Below are 22,955 nucleotides of genomic sequence, written 5' to 3'. Positions count from 1 at the left end.
GAGAAGTTTCAAAGGGAAACCCCCTGATGAGCACCCATCCTAAGAGTCAACAGTCTGGAGTGGAATGGCAAGGGGAGGGAGGATTGTAAATGGCATGTTACTTGATGTGTTTGATGAAAAGGAATATGATATAAGGAGTCTTTAGAGGTGTGTTGGTGTTTGAAAATTAGCAATAGGTATATAGAAAAGTAAACAAATTTTTAAAATGAGGCAATTATTCATTCCAAAAAATAAGGTTGTACAGAAATAGAAAAGTAACCGTAGTACTTTTTGACTCAGCAGAGAACATAATTTACATGGTCATAATAATCTAATCACCAAATATTGATATAACTGTGAGGGGAAGGGAGGCTGAGAAGTGTGTAAAACAGCTTACTCCTCATCCACCTTAACAGGAAGTGAACAGTTAATGTCTAATATTCATATATCACAAAACAGTGATATATTTAGAAACATGGAGGTAAATATGGGAAGAAACAACTACAGTAACTAAAGCTGTTGCCTTAGGGAGTGAGGGGTGGGGTAGGGTAGTGGAGCTGGACAGACTATCATTTTTCTTTAAAAATTTATAGCATGGCATTATTCAACCTTAAAAAAGAAGAAAAAAAATTTTTTATTGTTTTTCTATTACAGTTGTCCTATTTTTTCTCCCACTGCTCCCCCCTACTCCACCCACCCCCCTTCCCACATTCAATCCCCATTCTGTTGTCCATGTCCATGGGTCATTCATACTAGTTTCTTGACTAGACTCTTCCCCTTCTTTTCCCCCTTTTCCCCCTTTCCCCTCCCCCCTGGTCACTGTCAGTCTGTTTCTTGTTTACCTTCCTCTGGTTCTATTTTAAAAGAGGAAAGTTTTGACACACACTACAACATGAATGAACCTCAATGACATGCTGAATGAAATAAGCCAACACAAAAGGACAAATACTATATGCGCCCACTTATATGAAGTATCTAGAACAGGCTAATTCATAGAGACAGAGGGCAGAGTGGTGGTTGCCAGGGGTTAAGAGAATGGGGATGGGAGTTATGGTTTAATGCATATGGAGTTGCAGTTGGGGAAGATGAAAAGGTTCTGAAGATGGATGATAGGGACAGTTGTGCAACAGTTTGGATGTACTTAATGCCACCACCTAAACTGTACACTTAAAATGGTTAAAATGGTCGTTCGTTACACATATTTTATTATTCTTCAATTAAAAAGCAACATAAAAAGAAAAGTTATAGTACTATTTGATTTTTTAGAAAGCTTTGGATGCCTTGAAAAGTTTTTCTATGTGTCATGAGTGTGTGTTTGTACATACATTTCATGACATAATTTGGGCCACTCAGGGGCTTTTTTTGCTTTTATCCAGTTCTTACCTGTGTTGTACTTAAAAAATATGTTAGGGAAGTTATTTTCAAATAAGGGAAATATTACTGAAAGTATTCTATGAATATATTTCAGGGAAATCTAAGGTACCAGATAACTAAATGCAGCACATTAACACTGTGAATAAACGTAAAATTTCATCCAGTTTGAATAAAGATATTATTCAGGAATTTCCCTTTTGTGGCCTCTGCTACTCTATTTTAAATGCTTGGCTGTGCAGTCACCCCCGAGGGGTTTATTGGAACTCATCTTCATTTTGGTGCAGGGACTGGGTGGGACTCTGAGTGAATTTAAGATGTATCAGCAGGTAAGTACCTGTGATGTACTCAGAGCTGATTTCTGGCTCATGAGTTTATTGTTACCATCACTTTCCTTAACCTGGTCCAAATAGGACTAGGTATATTTCTTGCTTCGCAGTTATAAGCAATAAAATTATCTTGGCAGTAAGAAGTTAACTAGTAAAGTCCAACTTAATTTAATTCATGGTACCTTCAGTTTATAATTAAGAAGTCTGCTCCAAGAAGAAAATAACAATGGGACACAACTTTGTATCCTGAGAAACAGCAAACTGTCTTCCAGCCTTGAAGTCATGCTTCTCGGTTTTGAAGGCACTTTTACCTTCAAGAATTTCTTGCTATGAAAGGAGTGTTATATCTCATTGTCCTCCCATCTTAACTTTTCTTTTTTTGTTCTCAGTGCGAGATGAGGTCAGAAGCACGACGAAAAAATCTTCTAATTTTGATTCTGCATTACTTAACACAAGAAGGGTAGGTTACGTTACAAATGTTTACAGAGATGATTCCTCTCTTTTTCAGATCTCCACTTTTCCAGATGCACCCTTTTAAAAACAATTAATAGACTGTATTTTTAAAGAGTGGTTTAATATTTACGGAAAAGTTGAGCAGAAAGTACGGAGTTCCCATAAGCTGGCAACCCCCCACCCTGCCCAGTCTCCCCTGTTATTAATATCTTACATTCACGTGGTACATTTGTGACAATTGATGAACCAGTACTGTATATTGGTATATTATCATTAGCTAAAGGCCGTAGTTCACATCAGGGTTCCCTCTGGTTCTGCAGTTCTCTGGGTTTTGACAAATGCATGTCAAGTGTCCACCACTGCAACATCACACAGAATCGCTTCACTGCCCTAAAAGGCCCCTGTGCTCTACCTGCCCCTCCCTGTCCCTAGCAACCTGGACACACACTTTTCTTGCCTCATTTACTTAGATATTTTTCGCATTATGCATTTGCAAATGTTATTAACAAAACTACCCAGTTTGTGCGATACACACCTTTTCCCGTTCAGGTTTGAAGGTAGCGTAGGCCTTTCAGATGAGCTTCCCAGGGTCCCACTGCCGGCCATGCACACAGAAATAATGATCTTAATCTTCAGTTTTTCTTCCTTCAAAATAAAGATATTACATTTACCCGAATGAACTATGTTCAGCCCTTTTCTGTACAATGCCCATCCTATAACTTGCAGGGAATTTGGCTACTTACCTGTTACTGTCAAAAGAGTTTACTGTGCATTAACAAAGCATGCATTACTCCTTTCTGCCATGAGATGGCCCCTTTCATCTCAAATCAATGAAAATTCTACTTAGAGTTGATCATTTTCCCTGAAACCTGCTGGGAAAGGGACTTACGAGTGGATTATCAAGATGAAAAGTGAACTACAGTGCAGGTAATTTTTTAAGGACATATCAGTGTCAGAAAAATAGACTAGCCTTTAACAAAATACTAAGAATTCAGCAAAGAGGATACATTATTGTGGATTTGAATAAACAGAAAGTTTTGTAAAGAAGGTGATGTGAGCTGGTCTTTATTTTAAAAAAATTTATTTTTCAATTACAGATGGCATACAATGGAAGATGTGTAGAATAGCAATAGACAGATGTGAAGGACAAGGACATGCTAGGCTGGGGATCAGAAGAAGGGGCATAGCATAATTGGAACAATTAGGGAAAAATGAGGGAGAACTGGTAAGGTCAGACAGTGGAAGTTCGTGGATACAGGCCCTTGCAACACTACACATGCATTTTCCTCGGGATTTAATGCGTTAACAGCCTTCCCGCCTCTCCTGCGGCATCTCGCTCATTACAGCTCACTCCTCTTTCTGAAGTCCTGTCCTGTCACTGTTGGTTAAAAACCTTTAGTGGCTTCTGCCAACCTTGTCAGATTCAGAACTCATTCAAGCTCAAGTAGTATAACAGGGACACACAGAAGCAGTTTTGTTCCCCTGATCAATTAGTTTAGGAAACATGGGACCTGCCATCATCTATAATAAATTTTTTTAAGTCAAAATCCTATGATCCTGGAGTTTTGAATATACTGTCGTGTCAGTAAAGACTACAAGCAATTTACAGTATATGTTTCCATCTTCCTTTCTTTGCTTCACAAGTGCATATATGTAAGTGTATGTGTACTTAGTCATATGTGTATTTAGTCATCAAAAATGTATGGAAAGATGAAGAGCATGTTGAAAGTCATTATCTCTGAGTAGTGAAATTTTCTTTAGGCTTATCTGTATTTTCTAGTTTTTCCTTTAAGTGTTATATATTACTTTATACTAAACAGAAGTTATTAATGAGAAATGGATTTCATTCTCTCTGTAAAATGGGGATTAAGACATAGTGTAGAAGACCGGCGAGCTGTCAGTGAGTGTGAAGCTCACTGACTAGAGCCAGTTAAAGTTTGCAAGTTCTTTAAAATTAGCAAGGTCATTGGAAATAATCATAGCAACATCATTTAAGAAAGTTCAGTCTTCCAGCTGGCCTGAATCTGGGGCAGGGAAGAGAGCATTAAAAAAAAAGTTTTCTCCTTCTACCTTCCAGGTTCAAGTCAAACAGAAAGTACTCTCATCTGGGCAGGAATTCTCAACCTAAGCTTCTTGGATAAACCCCTGAAATTGAATGTGAATTTATGCCTATTTACACATGTGTACAGTTTCCAGGAGAGAGCTCTTGCTTTTAAAAAGAAGTTAAGAACTAAGATTAAGACCTGGAGAGTCTTACCACTTTCAGAGGATTGTGAGGCAGGGCATTTGTGTTTATTGCTAAGACAGCTTAAGTCGGACAGCTTTACAACTGAACTGTTAAAAATGACAGTGAAGAACCCATGGTAAAGATGCGACATATGTCCAGAAGTAGTCATGTGTGACTGGTGAAAAAGTTACCAGAAATAATACATCCAAGTGAATGACATCTTCTCATACTAAATTTCCTTGGTGATGTTGATCAACATATCATTGGAATTTTCTTCAGAGTTCATGTCATATTCTTTTGAATTGCTTCAGTGATGGCAAATCTTGCCTGTTGGGGCTGAATTTGGGTTTTGTCAATTGCCAAATGTTACCGAATATAAATAAAGATGTTGGGCAAATACTCACTTTTGGCTACAATGAGTAAAGGTAAATCACAAGACATTTTCTTAGTTGACTTACTTCTGTGAATTAGCACTTACAAAAACAATGACCATATGGACTTTTAATGCCTGTTTGCTTTTATTCTTTCTACTCAAAGTTAATTTATTTGTTTGTTGTTTTTCTTTTCTTCTGTGAAATGGCCAGATACATCGATGCAGCTAATGCTTTGGAGCAAGAAACTAAACTGGGGTTACGACGCTTTGAAGTTTGTGACAACATTGATCTTGAAACTATTTTGATGGACTATGAGAGCTATTATTTTATAAAATTTCAGAAATACCCCAAAATCGTCAAAAAGGCATCAGACACAGGTACATGGCTATTTTGTATAAGTAAAACTTTATTTCATCTTTTAAGATTAGCATTTTTCCCTCATTTTATTCCCAGATAGATGGTGCCTCTTCTGCTGCACTGAAATGACAGACCAGAAAGATCCTGTAGTTTCTCTTTGATCCAGTGCAAACAATTTAAATATGAGCCTGTGGACATGAACATTCCTTTAATTATGTTGGCATTTGTTTGAACAACGTGTGTTTTAGGATAATGAAAGCAAAATCCCGTTGTATCACAAGTACTTTTTTTCTCAATTCCAGTTTACATTCAATATTATTTTGTATTGGTTTCAGGTATACAGCACAGTGGTTAGACAATCATATACTTTACAGGTACTTTTTAGAAGGCCAACATTACTTTCATTTCTTTAGAAATAGAAAGAGCTGTTAGAAGAGGATAAATGACAGAAGACTCTTTTCTTGTTAGGAAGACCTATTATCTATCTTGAAAATAACATGAAAATGAATATTGGTGAAGCTAATAGCTCATGTATAGATAATGAAATGCTTTTGAAAGCCATCAATCCAGATAATGATCAATATTTTGCGAAGACCCGTATAGGTAAGCAGTCAAGGAGGCTGGCTGGAGGAAAGATCTAAAGTAAGGGCCCTATGTTTTGTAGTAACATTGGCTTAGAAGTCTGTAAGTGGGGGAAGTAATTATAAACCAAGGGAGATCATTGTCCTGTTTACAAGGCACTTGTTAAGCCACAGACTTTAACATTTCATGTGGGGACCAGGAAACCAAGAGGAACGTCAATTAAAAATAGCCGGGGCCAAATCTCAAAGCTGGAAGGGGTCCGAGAGGGAGGTGTTTTATCTGAGCCCCCTTCCAGTGCAGGGTTCAGAGCTCGGAGTTCTTGGCTGGTGGATCTGGGTCTTGGCAAAGAAAGCACTGATTCGTAGCCACTGGATCACCAGAACTATTATTTAAATTTCTAAATCGATAGTGCTGACCTAGGCTGGAAACGTGTCCCCCTGGGATTTGGACATTACGTCTCTATGTTAGGTAAACTGGCAGAGGACGACTGATAAGCGTTCCCTGCCAGACTCATGGAGTCTTCTTGGTGCCCACAGACCATAGTAAAATATTGTCAAGTTCATGGAAACCTAGGGAAAGGATATAAAGCTAGCCCATATTGGAGTTGTCCCTAGATCCATGGTCTCCAACAGGTTTAATATCTGAGCCCTTTGGGGTCTTTCTCTGTGTGGAAATGTCCAGGAAGCCTGGGCTTCTTCCTCTTCACTAGTCATTTCACTTCTCTCTAGATAAGAGTAGTTTAGAGTCTTAAAGTTCCAAAAGACTGTAACATAAACTTAAAAATTAAATTATTTCCTTTTCAACTAAAATCTGTTTTGTCACAGCAGAAAATAATTTACCATCAAGAAGTGGAGGGAAGACCAGAAGGTAAAGTGAATGGTAATTCATCTTGATCAACTCAACTCTAGGAGTTTGTGGGACCCTTTCCAGAAGATTCTCCAATGTGGCTCCATGACTGTCTACCAGCAATACCAGGCTATGGTCGTGTGAATTTGGTGGGCCCAGCCATGTGTTCCCCTCATGTTACAGATGTCCGGGATGTGGGCCAATGTCTGTCAGTTCTCCTGGTTTTACTGCCAATAATTACACCCACTGATGCTGTCTTTCTAGGCTATGTGGTATGAAAAGAATGGACCTCAGAGATGAAAAGACCTGGCTTCACTTCCAGGCTCTACTTCTTACAAGCTAGGAGCAGGTTTCTGAAACGTAGTGAGTTCCCAGCCCATAGTGAGCACCCAAGAAATATTATTTTCCCTTTTTAAATCGATTCATACCTGAGTTTCTTTGTGCTCGCCCATGTCCTCACCTGTATGAAGAGAATCAGGTCTTTCTTTTCCTTTCCTTTTCTGACACTCACCTTATATTCCTTTCTCTAGCTTCACAAATCCAAGTCTCATTTGGGGCTTGAAGCATTGGATGGAGCCCCTCTGTCTCCTGACCCTTCTTGGTAGACATGGGGTCCCACCACCCTTGCCTCAGTGTCTTCTACATTCCCTTCTTCCTACTCCTGACCCACACCCATTGTCGGAGCCTCTTCAGAAATGGCCAGTGCAAGGGCACAGCTGCCCAGGATGGCACAGCTTTGGGGCATGAAGGGCTGTAGATTTCTGCTATTATAATAAGACCCAAACCTCAGGGGAAGGTTGAAGTGGGGTTCCAGTAGGGGCCTTTCAACCATTCAGTCAGTGAATAAAATTTCTTTAAATCTTAGAATGCAATTGAAGAAAACAGAGATTACAGTCACAAGCAACTCATTAGACCTTCAGGAGGTATGAGTTCCATGTGCCCTGCTAAGTTCCCTGCTCTTGTAACTCCAGCCTAAGAAGGAAAAGGCAAGACATCTCACAGGGCAAGTGGGCATTGCTTATCAAATAGCCATGAAGCCCCATATGTGTCATGATGATACAGTAATACTCTGCCTGAGGCTACCTTTGCTTTGCACTGTTCTTTACGAACAGTTTCATTGTTTTAACCAGAGTGTTATTCTTTTATTTATAGTTTCCATAAAGCTAGTCAGACTGGTAATAAATAACTACTTGTGAATAAAATCAGCCAGAAGCATTTTATGAGGCCAGCTTTGGGGAACGCATTTGGATTCTGATTATTTTTCAGCCACACATTCATGCTTGGAATTTGCTCAGCATTTCTTACCCGGCAGAACATCCTGTGAGTGAATGCCATTGGAGGGCTTTGCTTCCCTTTTCGGATAGAGCTTAATGGCTTGGGGTTCCTTCGCCTCTTCTCTGAGTAGATATTTGTACTGGTAAACATGAAGGTTGGTTGGCAAATGGCTGGAGTCCGGAAGAATAACTAGGAAAATAATGAATGGTGCTTTTTTACAATTTTATACTCAAAGATAGTTATTGAAATGAGAGGTTTTGTCATGAAACTGACTATTAACAAATAAAAGTGTCTTTTTCTAATTCTTGCATCTCACATCGGAGAGCAAACTCCCCTTTTAGAGATTTGCAGCTGACCCAAAGGAGGAAAGGTTCTTGAATGTTTGAATGACAGAATTAGGATGCCAAAAAATCTTGACAGTTTGGGAGATAGGCCCACAATAACAAGATGAAATTTAATGAAATACGGTTTAAGCTCTTACCATCTACTCACAACAAACAGCTCCTCCATTACAGAATCAGAGACCTAGGAATCTTCATGAACTGCAGATGCCTTGTGAGTCAACAGTGTGGTGTGATTGCTAACGTGGTCTCGGCTCTCCTCAATAGAAATAGTGCCCAGAAAGGAGGAGGTGACTTGACTCTGGTCAGAAGACAGTGTAAAAAGGGAAAGGTGACCAGAATAGTAAGAATCTAGAAGCCAGATGGCCTTAGGAATGATTGGAGCAACTGGGAATGTTTAGCTTGAAGAACAGAAAACTTGGGGTGGGGGAGGTCCCTAAACAATGCAGTAGCTGTCTTCATTTTCTAAAGAGGGATTGGACTTCCTTTGCAAATTCCATAGGGCACACCTAGAGTTGGTGGGTGTCTAAAGTTAAAACGGGGTGAATTTGGTTCCATATTAGGAAGAATTTTACAATTGTTAGAGCCGATTGGAGATTAATCGCATGTTAGTGCACTTGTCTTTGGTCATGTTAAAGCAAATCTGTGAGTCAGTTGCCTCCAGTAGGAAATCACAGTGGAAAAATAGACTCCCAGGTCCCTGACAGCCCTACACAGGTGTAGAGGCAAGTTTAACTTTGTGTATATATATTAAATTAATGCTGTTCACAAGGGTTTGCACTTGTGAAATATTTGGTATTCATTTCATAGATATTTCATTGTTGTACCAGCAAAAGGCCTGAGGGACAGACATTCTTATTCTTAATTTACAGATAAAAAACAGGTGCCCTGAGAAATTGGCAGTTGTTTACCTCTCATGACATTCTTCCCCATAGGCCCAACAGTAGGGCCACCATGTTTGAACATTGGTGTGGATGGTCTTGCTGGCCAAATAGCTAGTGTTTAGTTTAGATGTGGCAACTTTTATTTTTTTCCTCACAAAGAAATGGATTTGAAACAGCAGCTTTCTGAGACCATTTAGAACACGGGGAGAAAAACATCTAGAAATACCCCCTGCAAATGCATCTCACATGTAAGGACATGAGAATAGACATAACCAAACAATTGATGATGTGGGCATTCATGCTCTGCCCCCAAGCAGGTCCTGCTTCTCTCTGTACTTATGTACAATGTTGATACAGTCAAATGCACTGGCAGCCCACCAGCAGGGTCCCTTCCCAGTCAATACCTCTCATCTCCACCTCAGTTAGCCCCTATTCTGACATTGTTTTGCCCAAAGTACACAATTCTGGTGAAAATCTGTGACAACAGAGATGAGGTAAGGTTGCTTTTCTTCCATGAGCACCTTTTGGTGTTTTGTTTTTTTTTAAAAATCCTCACCTGAGGATATGTTTACTGATTTTTAGAGAGAGAAGTGGGGGAGAGAGAGAGAGATAGATATGTGAGAGAGAAACATTGATTCCCTCCCATATGTGCCCCTCTTTGGGGATCAAACCTGCAACCTAGGTGTGTGCCTGACCAGAGATCAAACCCACAGCCTTTCTGGTGTATGGGGTGACGCTCTAACCAGCTGAGCCACCTGGCCAGGGCCCCTTTTGCTGCTTATTGTACACAGTGTGATGGGAGGTATTTCAGGTAGGCAGGGTACACCCGCGCACTGGATGGAGGCATGGACAAATCCGTGGGATTCCTCCCTCCCTCCCTTCCTTCCTTCTTTCCTCCCTTCCTCCCTTTCCTTTATCATTGTATCTTTTCCATGACCATTCCTGGGCTTTCTAATGCTCGTTAATTTGAGTGCAGGATTCCTTCAACTCCTGTACATTTCCCTGGTCTGAGTGCTGCTCTTTAAAAAAGGGGGAAAGAAACAATGGAAGGGTGTTTGTAAAGCTTTGTGTTCTTGGGGAAATAAAGCTATTTACTGAAGCGCTAAAGCCAGGGAGCATGAAAGGGAAATGAAGAGAGTGAGTTGGGGCGGGGGGAGGGGCTCCAGGAGGAGGTGGGCCCTCTAGCCCAGTCTTGGAGGAACCCAGTGGATAGACTGAGCAAGTCAGGGCTTGGATGGACAGGATAGGGGGATGATGCACATGGAAGGGCCCTGTTGTGGCGCACCTGCCTGTCCTTCAAGAACTCTCTTCAAGTGCGCTCCACGAATTGTTCAGTTACCTCAAACTAAGTGGTTAGAATAATTTCCTTCAAGGTCTTTGTTTCCTCTCCTAGGGTGATGAGTGACAGTTGTCAGAATCTTCCCAAGATCAGTCACCTGCGACCACGGTCCAAAACCACGGTGGGGAAGCCAGGGGAAGCCAAACTCCTCCATAAGGAGCACCGTAAACAGGTTGGGATGGCTTTGCTTGGTGTTGGTAAAATTGCAGGTAACTGAGAAATAGCCCCAAGAAAATAGTCACATTTTATTTATTTATTTGAGGACCTATGTTTTTTAAATTGCTGTATGACTTCATTAAATTGTACATTTTCCTCCAATTTGCTGGGTTAAAACCACATGCAAATCATTAGTCTTCCTAATGTTTCTTAATTTTCGTGGGGTGGTTCTTTCCTCCCTCAGCCTTTCCCCTGGTCTGAGTGCTGGGTGACAGACCTCGAAGAGTGAGCCCTGGCCCAGCCAGAGCAGGAGGGCCTGGCTGTTGCAGAGTTTGATCCTCCCATTTGAGGGACCTGTAGTTGGCAGGTCTTCCTGTCCTGAAGCACATACCTGGGTTCCTAAATATAGGCCAGGCGTAGTCCTGGGTGTGGCTGGGCTTCAGAGTCTCCTATTGGGTTTTTCCAAAATGCACATGGTTGGTCCCCACCTCAGACCTTCACACTGGGCTTTCTTGGAGAGGAGATGGGCAATGAGAGGAGAGAGGCCAGCAGGCAAGTGGAACCAACAGCTCCTGATTCAGGAAATCTGGGCCTAGAACCTCCTGTTTCAGAACAAAACATATCAGGTTTCAAAGGGAAAACAATAGAAATTATGAAACAGAATCAACGTCAAAGATGTCTGGTGGGATAGAAGAAATAATCACTCACTCAGTTGGTCAGAGTGGGTCAAAAGGAATCTCTCACCCTCAAAGAGGTGGGCCGGTCTGGCCCTTGCAGTCTGACCCAGGCGGGAGGGAAGTGGAGGAGCAGCAGGGTAAGTCCCATAGGAGCTGGCAACTCTGCTGCCTCTCCAAACTCAGCCACCCCTGGGCACAAAAGACAAGCCTGGGAGGAAAGACAAGCCAGTCAGTGGGGATGGACTGAGGTCCAGCTGTTTCTTCCATTGGAAAAGCTGATCGGAACCCCTGGCTTCAAAGGCCAGCTCTTTCCATGGCACAGCAGATAATTAATTCCTCTTGGGCTGCACAGAAGTGGCTGAATTACACATCGGTTTCCCATTTACAGAGCTGATTTCTAGCATTTGATTCAGGATGATGGAATAGGCAGCTACAACCAGCATCTCTATATCGCTTTCCACAGCATACTTCTTGTCTTCCTCTTTTTTTAGGAGGTTGTCAATAACACTTCCATGGACAGCACTGACTTTGGCTTAAGTGTATCAGGAATCAGCAGAGGCAGTACAGAAGAAAACATCTGTCCACACAAAGTAGGTGGAATGCATAAACCTGACACCGAAAGGGGAATTTTGCTTTTCTTTTTAAAAATGAAAATAAAAACATTATTTTTGTCATGCAGAAAAGTTAATATGTAATGATCAAAGGTTGGCTGTGAGATGAAGTGGGAAAAGCACTGGATAGGATTAGAACCCTGGGGTTCTGGCCTGAATTTTCCTTCTGGATGAATGAACTTGAATGAACTGCCCCATCTCTAAGAAGCTCAGTTTCCTTTTTTGTAAGTCTAGGGGTTTGGAAGAGATGGCTTCTAATGTTCCTTTCAGCGGCATTGGTTTCTTTCCTGAACATCTCAAGTTCATTTGAATGGATGTTTCTGATCAGGTCATAAGGAAGGGACGATTTAACCCAGCACTTAACCTTTGAAAGAATCTGGCTATAAATTCTCTTTCAGCAGAAATATCCTCAGGGTAAAATGTACATGATTTTCTCCCTAGCATTTCAAATGTTTATAAGCTAAATTAGGGTGTATGGCCAGGAGGCTGATCTCCAAAATGTGTCTCTCATTGCCATGTGAGGGTCCCTAGCTTCAGGATTCCCAAGTGCTCTTCCAAATTTACTAGGCGTATTGCTCTTCAAGCTAATTAATGGCTTTGGAGTCAGCTTGCCTAGGCTCAAGCCCCGGCTCAGACCTTCCCAGCTGTGTAACCTTGGGCAAGTTGCTTAATCTCTCCAAGCCTCATTTCTCTCCTCCATAAAATGGAAATCACAGGGCTGCTTTAAATGCCATAATGAATGGAGGGCCCAGTACGGTGCCCAGCACCCAATAAACACTTAATAAATGCCAGCTACAGTTACAGTTGTTTGTTTTTCCACACATCCTTACTTTTCCTTCTTCCTAGAGGGGAGACAAGGTAGCATTGGATGGTGTATGGGAGACAGGTATCTGAGTTTGAATCCTGGCCTGAAGTCACTTGTTAGGGGAGTGGCTCCGGGCAGGTCACTTAACTTCCCTGGCCTTACGTCCACACCTATGAAACTAGAACACCACGCCTGACTAGCAGAAGTGTTATTAGAATTGGAAATAATCAAAAGTACAGATTAGTAGTTACAAAACAGTCATGGGGATATAAAGTGCAGAATAGTAAATATAGTCGATAATATTGTAATAACTATATATGGTGTCAGGTGGGTACTGGAAATATCCAGGACAACACTTTGTAAATTATATAATTGTCTAACCACTATGATGTACACCTAAAATTAGTATAAGATAATATTGAATGTAAACTGTAATTGAAAAAAAATTTTTTAATTAAAAAAAAAAAGAGAATGGGAAATAATCTTCACAAGGTAGTGTGCACACCTATTTTGTGTTAGGTACTCTACTGAGTGATGAAAGTCCATGATGGTAAATAGGAACTAACATTACTCTTGTGCCAATAAGTTCTTCCCATGCGTGGAATGTTTCAAAAGGAAGAGACAACACAGGGGAAATAGATATCTAAGGAGGCAGGTAGCGTGTGTCAGAAAATGAAAAATGCTTGTGAATTTCTATTCAAACCAACTTCATTCTAAAGAACTTATTTACAACTTGTTTTTTTCTAGAGTGCCCCGACCTCAGGAAATTACCTTGTTCATTATTAGTGCAGGTGCTTTTTAAAGCTGCACTTTAAGTTTGCCCTACGCATCAAGGAACATAAATGTGTCTTGGTTTAATGAAGCCGAGCTATTAAAAATAGTCTTCCCTCAAGTTTTAAGGGTGTAAATAACCATTACTCCTTTTCAGGGCCAAATCATTGACTTCCGAGGGCTGCTCACAGACGCTATCAAAGGAGCAACCAGTGAACTTGGCTTGAACAGCTTCGACTGTAACCCAGACCCCTCAGTAAGTGGCTAAAATGTAACATCGATCTTGTAAACTGCCAAGATCCAGAATAACTTTAAAATATAATTTTCAGTCCAGAGAAGCCTTAAGATTGGTTAGAAGGTCATAGCCACCTGCCACCATTTGTGTCACTGTGATCCATGCCCTGCTTTTCTTCCTAAATTACAAAGCAATATTGTAACGTGAGGTTTTGTGTTCCCATCGCCAGCAACGCCTGCTGAAACCTCTGAGTGCATTAATTGGCATGAACAGTGAGATGCGAGAATTGGCAGCTGTGGTGAGCCGGGTAAGATCTGATATTCAATTCACAAATTTACAGAGGTGGATTGGGGCTCTTGGAGCATTGTGGGCTGCTTCTTTTATTAATAACAATAAAATATGATCATTTATTTATAAAGTGCCCCCACTTGCAAAGACTCTCATATTGTTTAGAGGCACAATAATGCATGATAAATAAATTATAGAATCATAAAATTACAATATAAAAAGCCCACCATCTCACTATAGAGGCCAAGAAAACCAGAAGAGAAAAATATTTAGAAAGTAAGGGACAGGTGAAAGGTTTTAAACTGAGCCAGGAGTTAAGGAAAGGAAAGCATCTTAGAGAAGGAAAGAGCATGTCTGCATCTCGTTTAAACAGTCAAAGCCTAGAAATAAAGATGTCAGAAGTCTGATGATTTCGTAAGTGGAAATTCCCATGAAAAACAAGATCAGCGGGAAAGAGCTTATCATCTAGACTAATGACTTTTGAACACTGCCCCCCTCCCCTGCCCCAGAATCTAGGGCAGGGAAGTCTTTTAGTTAATGACACAGACTCTGGAATTGGTTGGCCTGGGTTTGATGTCTAGATCCTTTTCTTTCTGGCTGTGTGACTTTGGACAAGTTCCTTGGGAATAGAAGAGATTCCTGAGTTATGGAGACTTTCTAATTTCCAGCGATCTCATATTTCATGAAAGACTGAGATCTAGTCAAGCTCAGACAAATGTTTCAAATGCTGCAAAAAACTGCAGAGTGATGTAATTCAGGGTTCCCAGCTCTCTTTTCCAGCCCAGCAGTTGTTCATCACATGCCTACTATGTGTCAGGCATGTGCTGGGGGTTGGGACACAATGGTGGACCCACCAACGGAGTCCTTGCGGGCAAGAGTTTCTCGTCCCATGGGCAAGGTGGACTTCGAGAGCACAAAGGCAGTGTTTTGTGCCAAAGCAGAAGGAAAGTGTTAGGGAAGAAGATATCCAGGAAATGGCCACATGAACAAGAGTATAAGATGGATGGGTGGGGGGGACATTCTGGGCAAAGGTACATACTTGTGAAACTCTATCGATTGTGCAGTGTTTCCAGTGAGCCAAGTAAAACGCAAGGAGTTCTGGGGAATGAGGCTGGAGAGAGAGGCCAGGGTTCCCGAGTAAGGGCTCCATGAACAGGCCCCGGGGCTGGGAACCCACCTGTCAGAGTGGGGAATCTTTCAAAGGTGTCCATTGAGAATGAAATATTCAAATGTGCTTTTAGGTAACTTGTTCTAATGACAGTGTGGTGGGTGGATGTTAAAAAAATGGAGAAAGGGAGACTAGCTCTGAAGTTAATACCAGTGAGAGGATGAGGGATTGAGCCAGGCTGTGGTAATTGAGAAGCATAAGAGAGAAAAGTATTTTTTATGGCCATAAAAATCAATATGTAGTCTCATTACTATTTCTGCAAAAGGATAACAAGACTAGTGATGATAGAGTTGTAGAGTGGTAGTGGTCTGAAATGATCCCATCTGGAATTCTTTCTACAGTACCATGGGAGGCAGTCATCCACCCTCTGCTTGATTGCTTACAGTGATGGGGAGCTCACCACTTCATGATGCAGCCCTGTTGTGTTTTGACACATGACATTTGATTGCTATAAGGGAAACCTTCCTATTGGGAAATTAAACACTACCATATGGAACTCAATGTCACCTTTAGAAGAGGGCAAAAAATACTACTATTATCTGTGAGTGGCTGGTGGACATGCAGATACAGACTTTAAAGACATGGTAGTTTTTCCCAAGATCTTGGAAGACTGAGTCCCTTTTCTGTCATCCCATCCAGGAATGGATCATGTATATAATGCATGACCCAAATGACTTGTATGAATAGTATCTTTGATAAAAGTCATCACTTGTGGGGAAGGGAATTGGGAGGGTGGAGGACAGGAGTGGGAGCATACTATCTCACCAGCATTTAAAAAATATAGTTTTATATTTTTGAACTCATGCATGTATTACTTATTTAAAAATTAAGTAAGTATAAAAATAGTTTCTAGATTGTTGTGTAGTCATCAGAATGACTTTTGGAAAGAGTTTTTTTGTTTGTTTGTTTTTTTAAAGCAATATTCTAGATATACAGTTTGCCTGCAACAGCTCCTACTGAGAAAGGCCCCTGAGTGACAGTTCTAAGGCACCTCGTGAAATTGAAGTTTGGAAAGTGTAAATGAGTTATCCGTGAAAGCTACCTTAATTGATTACCTCAGGTGGTTGCTACAGAGCCCTACTATGAAAGGGGAAAACTCACTTTTGCTTGGTTGTTGGCGTCCATGAATTTTGTACAAGCAATTTCTCTTGATGGAAGGAGAGAATGATCACTAGGGAAAAAGAGAAATTGGTTTCAGAGGAGCATTATCTCTTTCATGCAACAAATTAAGGACGTGTTTGCAAGATGAAGGAAAAAGAGAGAGTCCAGGCACTGGCTACAAACTATGTTTTGCCGTAAAAGCTAATGTAATTTGAAGGCATATTCTATAGTTTCTTTGATTATGGTCATAAATCAGCATGCTTTGCTATTGACTGAAGACAGGTATAGTCCATCGTTAGGAGCTCCCCTCCCCACACCCTAAAAGCACCATATTATATTATCAATATCTTCTTCAGGGAAAAATCATTGAATATTCTTATGGCATTCCTTTGGTGAACCAATGCAAACTTACAATGTGCATATATACATATATCAAACATAAAATGTTTTTATCACCAGCTCTTTATGTCCTATTGTAAGTCAAGTATTCTGTGGCTCCTGTGTTTATTACAGCTGTGGAAGAAAACATTAGTTTTAACAAAATGATCAAATGTGCATTGCAGGACATTTATCTCCATAATCCAAACATAAAGTGGAATGACATTATTGGACTCGATGCAGCCAAGCAGTTAGTCAAAGAAGCTGTTGTGTATCCTATAAGGGTAAGGATGGGAAGCCTCTTGGGCATTATTTCTGTTCATTATCAATTGGACAAGCTGTATGTCATACACCCAGCAGGGAGAGACGCACAGGATGATTTTCTGTCTGTAAGTTAAATTTTTGCCTGTGTCACAATACTGTGTCAATACTGGAGTACCAAGGCCATGTCCATTCTAAGAAGCTGAAAAGGCTACATGTGGGTTCAAGGTAGGTATCTGCTCTAAGTGGCAATATTAACTCTAAGACTGTAGTATATATAATTTGTCAGTTCCTAAAGATTGGCTCAGATTAGTCTGCCTCCCTAAAAATAAACTATAGTAGAAATACTTCCTGTAGGAGAAGTCCACTCACTTTGTTTTCATAGATCTGCGTTCCCCTCCATACACACACAAACCCCCATCATCTGGAGCTTCCCTTCTGGCTGGCTGTAAAGACGAGACAACCCCTTCCAGGGCACTGGCCAGTAAAGCTAGCATGTTGTGCTCATTGCTTGCTTCTGACCAGTCTTTGTGCAGAGTGGCTCACTGAACAGGAAGAGAAATGGAAAGCAAGACTCTCAATGTTTGGTTCACAGACATGGTAATGAGAAGATCAGTGTATCACATAGCTATTGCTGTACAACAGACCTCCCCCAAATGTAGTGCCTTTGAAACAACAATCATTTATTTGTTTGCAGTTCTGTGGGTAGGCAGTTTGGACTAGGCTCAGCTGGGCTGGCTCCTCTCTTTTCCAGGTGATATTGGCTGGCCTCATTCACATGTCTGGGGCACGAGCCAGGGTGGCTGGAAAAGACAGAGAGGCTGGGAAAGCTGGAACACACAGGGCAGCTGAGGCCCCCCTCCACATGCCTCTCATCCTCCAGCAGGCAAGCCAAGTCTTGTTCATCCACACGATGGCAGATAGGTCCCAGACAGAAGCAAGAAAGGGCAGGCAGGTTCCAGTCCATGCGTATTTCCCATGTCTCTTCTTATATTCCTCATACTAAACAGTCTTATACTTTCAAGTCTTTTCTTATACTTGCTAATATCCCATTGGCCAAAATCACAAGGTCAAGCCCAGATTCAAATGGTGGAGAAATATGCTCTGCCTCTTGTTGGAAGGAGCTGCAAGTAATTTGTGGCCTTTTTTTGTATTCTTATGCAGTCAGGATTACAACTTCATTGAATAACCTATTTTGAACCACTGAGCCCATACAGCTCCTGATTTTTGGATACTTCTGTTCTAACAAGACAAAATCAATAAATTTGGATTATGTTTCCCCCCTTTTTTCCCTGTGTTAAGAGGTGGATAAGAAATATACTAGCATTCAGAATTAGTAGTTTATTCACCATGCCCTCTGAGTGGCTCTATAGTATAAGACTTCTAGAAAAGATAGAACATCACATTGAAACTCTCTGGATGTGTTACCTCCATGGTATTATAAGCTCTGTATATTAGAGATTTTGACATTAGCATCTGCAAGGTACTGATAACTAGCTATAATTATACTATTATCTTTCCTTTGGTTGTTCCTTACCAACCCTACCCACCCTCTAGATTGTTTGAACTTTAACTAATGGGAGAGACTCACTGAAGGCTATGCATGTCCTGTTTGTGGCTAGTGTCTCATAATGCATTCAGCACTGACTGTTCTCAACCTTTAAATCAGGCTTCATCATAGTGTTATGCTTTCTTCACATACGAGGTCTGTCCAGAAAAAGTCCAGCCATTGTTAATACAACGAGAACAGTTTGCACAAATCAATGTAACCTGGCAGCCAAGGAGAGTGGACTGGAATGCGCATGCATGAACAATAATGATTTCACTGTACTAGTCAGTGGGGACGGTAGATGCTGTTGAGCGAGCAGTTGTACTGTGTGGCTGTTGCATTCAGAATAACTGAGTGAGTAGAGCAATGAGTCTGCATCGAATTTTGCGTTAAGCCTGGACATTCCTATGCAGAAACTATTTGGATGATTCAGAAGGCTGCATCTATGGGCAGCTGGTGACTGGCAGCTTCATTATGACAAGACGCCTGCTAACGTATCACGTCTAGTGCAGTTTTTTGTGAAACATCAAATCATCCAGGTGACTCGGCATCCCTACAGTGCAGATTTGGTGCCCTGCAGTTTCTAGCTTTTCCCAAAACTAAAATCACCTTCGAAAGGGAAGAGATTTCAGACCGTCAATGAGACTGAGTAAAACACTATGGGGCAATTTAGAGAACTGTGTGAGGTCCCAAGGTGTCTAATTTGAAGGGGATTAAGGTGTCATTGTCCTATGTACAATGTTTCTTGTGTCTTTCTCAATTACTGTCTTTATTTTTCATATTACATGGCTGGATACCTTCTGGACAGACCTCATACACCTTTATCGGTTGGTTCTAGTGTTTCTCTTAAAGTTCATACCTGCTAGGTCTTCAGAAGGTTGCCAAATGCTCTGCATATAGAACTTGAGTTGATGGTGAGAATGATGTCGCTCATGCATGTAAGAAATAACTATTGTAATGGAGAGGAAAAGTACCTACACATGCCTTTTCTTTCCTTAAAAAAAAGAAAAAGGCGCTTAAGAAAAGCCACACAACTTAAGCCACGCATTCCTATTGTGTGAAGGTAAAGCTGGGGTATGTAAGATATAGATAGAGGCAGCCAGCCTTAATAAAAGGAAGCCCTGGCTCTCAGAGTTGTGTTGTGTTCTCTCCAGCTTCACTAGCTTGCCTGTGCGAAGGGTGTGACTGACATATTGATACCAAACTCATCACTGTTCCTTGTTCCCACAGTACCCGCAGCTGTTTACAGGAATTCTCTCTCCCTGGAAAGGACTACTGCTCTATGGCCCTCCAGGTAAAGAGATCTTTTTGGTTTGGTCTTGGTATGAAGTGTGCACGCAGAGGATGACTTGCTCTGTCTGTCCTCACATCAGGATGGGGCAAACAAGAGCTTAGGAACTTCCTCCTTTTTTTGCTCATGACACTGACTTCTATTTGTAAGCAGAGAAAGAAAGTTTAAATGCCACACATACATTCTCCACATGTGTTTCTAGGTACAGGAAAGACTTTACTGGCCAAAGCTGTGGCCACAGAATGCAAAACAACCTTCTTTAATATTTCTGCATCTACCATTGTCAGCAAATGGAGAGGGGATTCAGAAAAACTTGTTCGGGTAGGAATTCTTTTTTTCTTTTTTAATATATAGTTGACATACAGTAAATGTCCTATTAGTTTTAGCTGTACATTATAGTGGTTTGATATTTATACATAGTACGAAATGATCCCCACAATAAGTCTAGTTATCATTTATCACCATACAAAGGTATTACAATATTATTGATTCTATTTCCTATGCTGTCTAGTACATTCCCATGACTTATTTATTTTATAACTGGAAGTTTGTACCTCTTAATCTCCTTCTCCTATTTCACCTGCCCCCCCAGATCCTCCCCTCTTTACTAACCACTAGTTTGTCTCATAGATACAGGAATACTTGATTTTGTTTTTTAAGAATAAGTTCTGGCAGAATACAGTGGTACAAAATGATGTTACAGCTTGTTTTTAAGTGATATATTTGTTAGGATTTATCCTGGATCTTGATTATCCAAAGCCCAGGAGATGGACTGACTATTATATGTGGATATTAATTATGCTCCCATCAGCAAAACATGATTTCCCTTCCTTTGGGAATTTGACCAACAGCCCTTTTGTGATTCATGTAACTTAGGAATGAAAGCTGGAAAAAGAATTGTCTCTGAAGTAAGACTATTTTTTCCTTCATTCAAGAAGCATTTACTATTAAGCATGTGCAGTATATTCAGTTAACGTTTATTGAGAGGCTACTACTGTAAGCCTGTACTGTAGTCCCTGTACTAGGTACTCAAAGGAAGAATCGAGAAACTTCAAACTTAATTATTCATTCAGATGCTCTGAGCAATCTTCCTCAATAGCGCTCATAACCTATAGGATTTTTCTCTCCTCAAGAGATTGTTTCCATCTTTACAATAGCTCATTCATAGTCTATGGTATATTTTATATGATAAAATTTTACCTTTTGAGAATACTTGTTTATGATTTATGCCTTGATGTAAGTTGAGTCCTTCTCAGAAACCCTGTTAAACTGTTGCACTTTGTAGAATGACTGATAAGTAATCAGTACTAAGTGAATACAAATATTATATGTTTTCTGAAAAGAAATTAAAATGTTATCCTTAAATTATGTTTCCTTGGATGAGTCATTTTCAAAATATTATAGCTTAATTGGAAGGCATAATAAAATATTTTTAAAGGGTTGATTTACCTAAAGTAAACTTTGATATTGTTCTCAAATTGTTTCAAATGTGTATGTTTTTATAAATTATTACCCCTTCAAGCCTGTAATTCATAGAAATCTATGTTGATGTATTTTATTTCTTTGTTCTTCATTTTGAATCTAACTCACCATATCCAAAGATGAGATTTGAACTTAGCTGATCCTAAAACTGTGGGTTCCTTGTGATTCTAATTAGGATTTTATTAATAAGCTGAAATCCAACTAACTAGAATCCTCACCAGCCTGAAGACTTTTTTTTTAAGTTCCACTTATGTGTGCTGAGGAACAACAAAAGGGTCCCAGAATCCATTTAGATCCATCTTCTGTCATGAAAAGGGCTGTTTAGAACTATGAGCACAAGTCCCTGCAAGGTACTCAAAGATGACATTATATTCCCTGAACAGGACTTGCTTAGACAGAAGAATAAATTCAGATATTTTATGAATATTATCAACAAAGACTAAAACTAAGTGGATTTTTTTGTTTAGTGGTGAATAGCCAGAAAAGTCACTTAGCCAGAACTCTTCCTTCTCTGTGAGCATTTTATTTAACTAAAGTTTTCTTCTACTTCAGTGTTATTTTGTTAGAATTCTAAGAGTAAGGAAATGACTACTCCCCTTACTTTATATTTAAAAGGTAATTAATCTTTTTGAAAAAAAGGTACAAAAGCCTTCTCCCCAGAAGTAACTATTACTATAACATATACCTATATGTTAATATAGATATAAGTAAAATGTTCTATATAAATAAATTTCCTTATAGAACATTTATTTACAGCTATGATAACATCAGCAACTGTATCTTTATCTCTCTTTCTTTTTAAATACAGGTAGGAACATACTACTCATACCCTTCTATACCTTGCAGGGTTTTTTCTCACTTGGACATTGAACCACAGTATTATAGATGAAACGTGTTCTTTTAGATGTCTGAATGGTATTTCATTGCATGGGTGTGTCCCAAAATATATTAAACCAGTCTTTTCTTGATGGACATTTAGGTTGCTTCTAGTCTCTTGCTATCATGAACAAAGCTACAGTGAACAGTCTTATCATACACACAACTTTGCATATGTAGTCATGTAGGGCAATTTCTTTGATGCAGAATTGCTGGGCAAGAGGGAATGGACATCACTGATTGCCCAGCTTACACTCCCACCAGTGGTGAGCATGCTTGCTTCCCCACGCCCTGGCCAACACTGTGGAGTACCCAAATTTTGAAATCTTTGTCAGTCTGATATTGAAAGTAATATTTCAGTGCTCAAATATGCATTTCTTTCATTCTGAATGAATCTGAGCATCTTTCTATAGATTTAGAAGAATTTGTGTTTCTTTTTTTCTGTGAAATGCATTTTTATTTTGGGTATTTAAAAAAGAATTCAAGAGCAAAACAGATAACCTCTGCTAACCTTGAAGGATCTCACCTTCTGCCCTCTCAGAAGCTACTTTATTTCTGACCTCTTGAAAAGATCTTCACCTGCAAAATCTTGGTCATGCTGTCAAGCTCCTTACTATGAAGCTTTCAGATAAAGATAGCCCTTCAGGACCTTCCCCTAAATCAGAGAAGCTTTCCTACCATTTGCTTCTCTTTCTATTACAATTAGGAGTTATTTATAGGGAACCCTTGGGTTATGTTGCTCCCTCCCCTCTTAATGTTCATGCCTCTTAGGAGTTGATGTTATTGAATAGTTGAGTGGTCTCTTTAGCAAATGCATACACCTGTTGGTGCTTACATCTTTCAACACCCCCCAAATGTATGATTTAACTTCCTCCAAGTACTTTTGAAAATTTTAGACTAATGCTTTCAGAGCACTTACCCAGGATCCTGTACACTCTCCATCAGTGGG

General features: G+C 40.2%; 1 protein-coding gene across 1 annotated transcript in view; it reads left to right on the top strand.

Annotated features, from left to right (window-relative positions):
* Positions 1 to 22,955, top strand: part of KATNAL2 (katanin catalytic subunit A1 like 2) — a 61,246-nt gene that overhangs the window by 19,675 nt on the left and 18,616 nt on the right. The window contains exons 2-11 of the mRNA XM_090285095.1: positions 2,069 to 2,139; positions 4,944 to 5,110; positions 6,497 to 6,539; positions 10,412 to 10,529; positions 11,682 to 11,780; positions 13,535 to 13,633; positions 13,842 to 13,919; positions 16,733 to 16,831; positions 19,588 to 19,651; positions 19,851 to 19,969. Of these exons, the coding sequence (XP_090141221.1) occupies positions 2,069 to 2,139; positions 4,944 to 5,110; positions 6,497 to 6,539; positions 10,412 to 10,529; positions 11,682 to 11,780; positions 13,535 to 13,633; positions 13,842 to 13,919; positions 16,733 to 16,831; positions 19,588 to 19,651; positions 19,851 to 19,969 (957 nt within the window). The remainder of the gene's footprint in view (positions 1 to 2,068; positions 2,140 to 4,943; positions 5,111 to 6,496; positions 6,540 to 10,411; positions 10,530 to 11,681; positions 11,781 to 13,534; positions 13,634 to 13,841; positions 13,920 to 16,732; positions 16,832 to 19,587; positions 19,652 to 19,850; positions 19,970 to 22,955) is intronic.

The sequence above is a fragment of the Furipterus horrens genome, unplaced genomic scaffold (assembly GCF_987537825.1).
Source record: "Furipterus horrens unplaced genomic scaffold, mFurHor1.1.pri manual_scaffold_8, whole genome shotgun sequence".
In the NCBI taxonomy this organism is placed as follows: domain Eukaryota; kingdom Metazoa; phylum Chordata; class Mammalia; order Chiroptera; family Furipteridae; genus Furipterus; species Furipterus horrens.
Note: the sequence above shows the minus strand (reverse complement) of the source record. Positions and strands in the feature narration are given on the sequence as shown.